We start from the raw sequence: 7,175 nt of genomic DNA, 5'->3' as shown, positions 1-7,175 counted from the left end.
AGTGATATTTGTGCCACCTGAGTGTGGTTGAGCATCAAAACTGGTTGAGCTGTTGCATGTGGTATCAGGGCTCCCAGCACAGGAGGCCTACATCGATCCCTCACCCACCTCATCTTACTGTGACGTTCAATTCAGAGCTGTAAATGCTGTCCCAGACCCCGATACCTCATGCCTGTCTGATTGCTGCCATGCTATTCTAAAATTTGTATTGTGGGTGAATTGAGGCCACTTTCCTGGTGTCTGCCCCTAATTTGATGTGTTTTTTTAAGCTTTTGGTAATGTTTGAAGGTGTTGTGTATGCGTTTGTTTTTGCCTCCCATTGACTCCAATGACGTTCAGCTATGTTCAGCGACTATTCGACAAATAAATCGGCGAATATTGCAAAATTGGCAATCGTAACATTGAAATATTCGCTCATCTCTACTTGTGACGTGGTGTCTATTATGCTGGAAAAATAAGACTGAGACAGACAGCTGGGTCAATAACTGGAGTGGAAAATCAGTAGATGTAGGGAAGTCAGCGGAACACTCAGGTATCCAGAGGTCTGTCAAAACTTAGTCAACAACCCAAAGGCAAACGTCTGAAGCAATCACAGACTTGGATGATGTTAACGTTACAAGCTGCATCAGGTTTCAACAGTAAGAAGAGCACTTCAGGATTATTGTGAAAAACCAAAATACAATAACTGGTAACTTTTACATAGTACATGGTGGCCATTGAATAAAATACTGGTCACATGAAAAATAGGATGGTCAGCAGGAACACCCCGTACCCGGCTGGGCAGCACCTCTCCACTTAGCTGGGTCTTACTAGCCAGTTTGAGATGGTACAGAGCAATGGTGGAGCTATGTCAGAGGCTTGAACTGTCAATCTTCATGAACATAAGGCGTTGAGGCTGGGGAGACGTGTGCACCCAAACAACAAACTTGAGATACCCATTTAGGCCGGGATCACACATGCGAGAAACACGTCCGTGTCTCGCATGTGAAACCCAAGCTCTGGCGCCGGCACTTGGGAGCGGAGCGTGCAGCTCCATGTGTTCCTATGCGGCCGCACGCTCCGCTCCACAGTGCCGGCGCCAGAGCTTGGGTTTCACATGCGAGACACGGACGTGTTTCTCACATGTGTGATCCCGGCCTTAAGAAGAGTCTTTGCAAAACCTACATCTGTAAACTAACCACACCATCCTTTGTTGACAGGTCCTAATATTTGCTGTTAGTAAAGTTACATGACTTGGCTCCTCACTCGTGTACTGAAAGGGATAGGCTGGATTCCATTAGCATATATATTAGGTGTCACCATCTTAGCACTGCAGGATGTCTTGTGCCGTATTTCTTGCATGTATCAGACTGAAATATGAATTCTATCATACTCCTCCTCATCTGTTTCGTCTCTTTTGGCTACTGCGCCCCTGTGGAGGAATTGATTAAAGCAGAGGTTGCTCCTGTTCTCGGAGGATGGAACACTTTGCCCCTGGACTCCAAAAAAGTAATGCACATGGCAAAGCTTCTCCAGAACTCGTACAATAAGAAAAATTTCAGTCTGTACTGGAGCAAGATCACTGACGTGAAGGAGGCATTGATGCAGGTAAAGAAATGAGTTCTTACAGTGATTGCTTTTTCACTTTTCGGAGTTTTTAGCATAAATTTTAATAATTACTAAACTGAAAAAATAAAACCCAATGTTCTGTAAAAGCATAGAAGAATTGACAATGGGGAATATGTCGGATGAGAACTGATGTAACATTGATCATGGCTGGAGAGAAAAAAATTCTCCCTTTTTTCTCCCTCTCTTCTGAAATCACCGTTGGAGCACCAAATGCTTCTGCTCATGGTTGTTCTGTATAATTACATCTGAGGACATGAGGTAGATGGCAATCACCTCACATTTGAAGTCAGTTTGAGGGGTCTATATGGCTGTAAATACCCAAAGTGACACCATTCTAAAGACTGCACCCCTCAAGGTGCTCAAAACCACATTCAAGAAGTTTATTAACCCTTCAGGTGTTTCACAGCTGCAGAAGCAACATGGAAGGAAAAAATGAATATTTCATTTTTTAGTCACAAAAATGATCTTTTAGCAACAATTTTTTTTTATTTTCCAAAGGGTAAAAGGAAAATGTGGACCCCAAAAGTTGTTGTCCAATTTGTCCTGAGTACAATGAAACCCCACATGTGGGGGGAACCACTGTTTGGGCGCATTGGCAGGGCTCGGAAGGGATGGAGCGCCATTTGACTTTTTGAATGAAAAATTAGATCCAATCGTTAGCGGACACCATGTCGCTTTTGGAGAGCCCCTGTGTGCCTAAAGATTGGAGCTCCCCCACAAGTGACCCCATTTTGGAAACTAGACTCCCCAAGGAACTTATCTAGATGCATAGTGAGCACTTTGAACCCCCAGATCCTTCACAAATTGATCTGTAAAAATGAAAAAGTACTTTTTTTTAGCATAAATTTTCTTTCAGCCTCAATTTTTTTAATTTTAACATGGGTAACAGGATAAAATGGATCTTAAAATTTGTTGGGCAATTTCTCCTGAGTATACCGATACCTCATATGTGGTCATAAACCACTGTTTGGGCATACGGCAAGGCTCAGAAGGGAAGGAGCGCCATTTGACTTTTTGAATGAAAAATTAGCTCCAATCGTTAGCGGGCACCATGTCGCGTTTGGAGAGCCCCTGTGTACCTAAACACTGGAGCTCCCCCACAAGTGACCTCATTTTTGAAATTAGACCCCCCAAGGAACTTATCTAGATGCATAGTGAGCACTATGAACCCCCAGGTGCTTCACAAATTGATCCGTAAAAATGAAAAAGTCCTTTTTTTTTCACAAAAATTTTCTTTTAGCCTCAATTTTTTTCATTTTCACATGGGCAACATCTAGATGATACCCCATATGTGGGGGGGAACCTCTGTTTGGGCACACGTCGGGGCTCAGAAGGGAAGTAGTGACGTTTTGAAATGCAGACTTTGATGGAATGGTCTGCGGGCGTCATGTTACATTTGGAGAGCCCCTGATATGCCTAAACAGTAGAAACCCCCCACAAGTGACCCCATTTTGGAAACTAGACCCCCCAAGGAACTTACCTAGATGTGTGGTGAGCACTTTGAATCCCAAGTGCTTCACAGAAGTTTATAACGCAGAGCCGTGAAAATAAAAAATGATTTTTTTTCCTCAAAAAATGATTTTTTTAGCCAGCGACTTTTTTTTAAAATTATTTTCACAAAGGTAACAGGAGAAATTGGACCCCAAAAGTTGTTGTCCAGTTTGTCCTGAGTACGCTGATACCCCATATGTAGGGGGGAACCACTGTTTGGGCACAAGTCGGGGCTCGGAAGGGAAGTAGTGACGTTTTGAAATGCAGACTTTGATGGAGTGGTCTGCGGGCGTTACATTGAGTTTGCAGAGCCCCTGATGTGCGTAACTAGTAGAAACCCCCACAAGTGACCCCATTTTGGAAACTAGACCACCACAAGGAACTTATCTAGATGTGTTGTGAGCACTTTGAACCCCCAAGTGCTTCACAGAATTTTATAACGCAGAGCCGTGAAAGTAAAAAATCATTTTTTTCCATAAAAATAATTTTTAGCCAATTTTTTATTTTCCCAAGATAACAGGAGAAATTAGACCCCCAAAGTTGTTGTGCAATTTTTCCTGAGTACGCCGATGCCCCATATGTTTGGGTAAACCACTGTTTAGGCGCACGTCGGGGCTCGGAAGGGAGGGAGCACCATTTGACTTTTTGAACACAAGATTGGCTGGAATCAATGATGGCGCCATGTCGCGTTTGGAGACCCCCTGATGTGCCTAAACAGTGGAAACCCCTCAATTCTAACTCCAACCCTAACCCCAACACACCCCAAACCCTAATCCCAACACACCCCTAACCCTAATCCCAACCCTAACTTTAATTCCAACCCTAATTCTAACCCTAATTTCAACCCTAACCCTAATTCCAACCCTAACCTTAGTGGAAAAATAAATATATTTTCTTTATTTGATTATTTTCCCTACCTATGAAGGTGATAAGGGGGGGTTTATTTATTATTTTTTTTATTTTGATCACAGTGATAGGGTCTATCACAGTGATCAAAATGTACCTGGAATGAATGAATGAATGAATCTGCCGGCCGGCAGATTCGGCGGGTGCACTACGCATGGGTCCGCCATTTTGGAAGATGGCGGTGCCCATGGGGGAAGACTGGTGGGATCGGACCGTGGGGGAGCGGAGGACAGGACAGAGGGGAGAGGACAGGATGGAGGGGAGTCAGTGGGGGGGGTTAGATCGTGGTCTCCAGCCAAGGTCGATGATATTGCAGCATCGGCCATGGCTGGATTGTAATATTTCACCAAGTTTCATTGGTGAAATATTACAATTGCTGATTGGCTGTTTCACTTTCAACAGCCAATCAGAGCAATCGTAGCAACGGGGGGGTGCAAAGCCAATCCACCCTGTTATCAAGTATAGGTCCCCCTGTACCTGCGGGTCAGGTGACCTTTCATTGACCCCGGTCACCCGACCCACAGGCAGGGACGCGATCATTCTGTGACACAGCATATGCATCACAGGTCGGATTGGCACCGACTTTCATGACGCATACGCTGTGTCACAGGTCGGGAAGGGGTTAACAATGGATAGGCGTCTTATTGCCGCCTCTCCATTATTGACCGGGCTTAATGTCACCTTACAACACAAAGGTGGCATTAACCAATATCCCACCGCTACACAGAAGTGGGAAGAGAGGGGCTAAATGCCAGAATTGGCGCATCTTACAGATTCAATCTTGCATTGCGCAGGCATGTACTATGGAGGACACAGCATGAACTGCAATCCAATATTGCGGCCAGCATGCAGCCAGCGGGTAAGGAAAGGGTGAATCAAACACCCAAAAACCCCGCCCATATGACTGCAAACCTGTCCCGCCAAATTCAGGTGACAGGTTCCCTTTAAAATTAGCACAAACTAAAAAGTTCCATATCTCTGAAACCATATGGTGGATTGAAAAAAAAACCAAAAATGTATTACTCAGGGAAGTAGAAGGAATACACTAGAGCCCAAACAGGACACTTTTGACCTAGTGACAGGTCCTCTTTAATAAATTTGGAGCATCTTATTCCAGGCCACCCTACATCGAGACTGTAGTGCAACATGCCAGTTTTGATGGATCTAGACCTAAGTGCCTCTTACAGTCAGTGCGAGACCCAGAGGTTGGACCATGACCACAATATCATAAAATTATTAAAAAGAAAAGGCTTTTAATGCAAAATAAACTGCAAATGTCTCGACGAGATGATGTGACGTAGAGCATGGTTTTGCACATTACACCAATCGCATTGGATAATCCTACATCAGAGCCAATTCCACTCTTGAATTTCATTCCAAACATTTACACAATTTCAATTTCTAATGCTTTGATGAAACTTCTCAGCTTGTATGTTTACCCTCTTAATACCTCGAAAAACCTCTCCCTGGTGGATCATTATTGAACAGCCGAAACATTTACAAAGGGCAAGACATCGATAAAATGGCAGGGGTGTAACTAAGAAACTCTTGTGCTCCCAGTGATTTTTTTTTGGGAGTGGGGGGGGGGGGTTGTCTGGCGTCGAGGTACGCTTTACAGTCTCCGGCCCCATAGTGATTGCTGACTCTGTTGAGCACGAAGTGGAGGTTCTTCTTCTGAGACCCAAGGTTGATAGAGTCATCATTGGAGCTTTCTTAATACAAGTATATTAGTAAAGTAAGTACATACATATTTATAGAACAAACACATCTAGGAATAGGTTGTATAGGCTCAACCTATTTAATGTGAATCGGTCACCAGATTTCACCAAAGTTGCATAGATTAGTAAATAGATCTCTTTGACCTGATGAGCCTAGTGTACTTATTTTGAAAATCTGTAACAAAATCTGGCGTCAACATTTGTTACATTTTAATATGAGACGGGGAAGCATTATACAGAGATTGAAACAAGGATTTTCAAAGTAACTGCACCGGCCTCATCAAGTAGAGAACGTGTATGTTATGTATAGTAGAATCTAAAATTTTTACCATCTAATGTTTCTTCTTATGTTTTCCTCATTTAAGGTTACCGATGGGATAAATTACCAATTTACAGTCATTATAGAGCCAACAGGGTGCCTCAAAAAAGAAAATTTAGAGACCTGCAAGACCCCCGGATTTGAGTACATGACGGTACTACTTTATTCTCAGTATACTTTGCTGTGCTCGGAAACGCCAAGTTACCTATAAATATAAGTTTGATGTATTATAGCCGTTTATGCCAAAAAGTCTGGGAGACCCCTGGAAAAAGAGAATAGCCTACTATCCGGGAAAGTCTCCTCATAATTTGGGGTCTCCTTTGCCTTTGCTACATATCTCTCCCTGACTGGTCTAAAGCACCAGAACCTGGGAGGTTGTGCCATTACTTGGCATTAAGTAGCAGGAGGTTATCGATGGGGTCTCCGCGCTCGGGACGTCTATTCTGCGTCACCTGTTGTTACGTTATCGTGCCTAGAGCCATCTCTTTTGTAAAGGTTGCAGCGGGCTTTGTGGTGGCATGACCCAGAATTGGGCAAATGTGGTTATTTATAATATGTACATGTAACAGTATTCTAGATTCTTTGTCTTTTATGCTCCACAGGGGGAAAAGTGTCGTTATTTTATAAGGCAAAATCCTCCAAAATTCGCAATAACCATTATCGGCAAAACATGTGAAGAAATGTGATCGGCCATCAACAGTCATGTAGCGGTCACCCAGCCTGACTCCTCAGCAAGAAGATCCTGCCGGCCAGAAAAATGAAGTAAAACTGCTAAATATGCAATAATCACAGAAATATCTTAGATTATGTCTTCATTGTTTTGGGTTTATTCCATTGTGCAGATTTTCTCGCTAATAAAATCACCATAGATTTTCTGATTCTTTAAAGACAAAAAAAAGTGGTTTATTGAAAATTTGCGAGTTAGAAAAAGTACAATGAACAAACCCCAATTTCCCTCCTCCTCAAAACCTTCATGGGGAAAAGAGATTAATTTTTGTGCACTATTGTGTCAAATATACATCATGTATTAGGTTATGTCTGACCTGGGGAGGTAAATCGTTCAAGCCCCAAGTCTGGAAGAGCAGTCCTGGCGCAACATGGACAGGAGGTGCTGGTGCAGCAGAACAGGGGAC

At 43.2% G+C, this 7,175-nt stretch overlaps 1 protein-coding gene across 1 annotated transcript; it reads left to right on the top strand.

The window, feature by feature from the left end:
- The first annotated feature begins 1,313 nt into the window (after nt 1-1,313).
- On the top strand, nt 1,314-6,926 carry LOC143806691 (cystatin-S-like). The gene is made up of 3 exons (XM_077287496.1): nt 1,314-1,587; nt 6,089-6,196; nt 6,645-6,926. Exons 1-3 carry the CDS (start codon nt 1,357-1,359, stop codon nt 6,726-6,728), a joined length of 423 nt encoding a protein of 140 aa, XP_077143611.1. The 5' UTR covers nt 1,314-1,356; the 3' UTR covers nt 6,729-6,926.
- The last annotated feature ends 249 nt before the right edge of the window (nt 6,927-7,175 follow it).

This window comes from Ranitomeya variabilis, chromosome 2 (genome assembly GCF_051348905.1).
Source record: "Ranitomeya variabilis isolate aRanVar5 chromosome 2, aRanVar5.hap1, whole genome shotgun sequence".
Classification (NCBI taxonomy): Eukaryota; Metazoa; Chordata; class Amphibia; order Anura; family Dendrobatidae; genus Ranitomeya; species Ranitomeya variabilis.
Note: the sequence above shows the minus strand (reverse complement) of the source record. Positions and strands in the feature narration are given on the sequence as shown.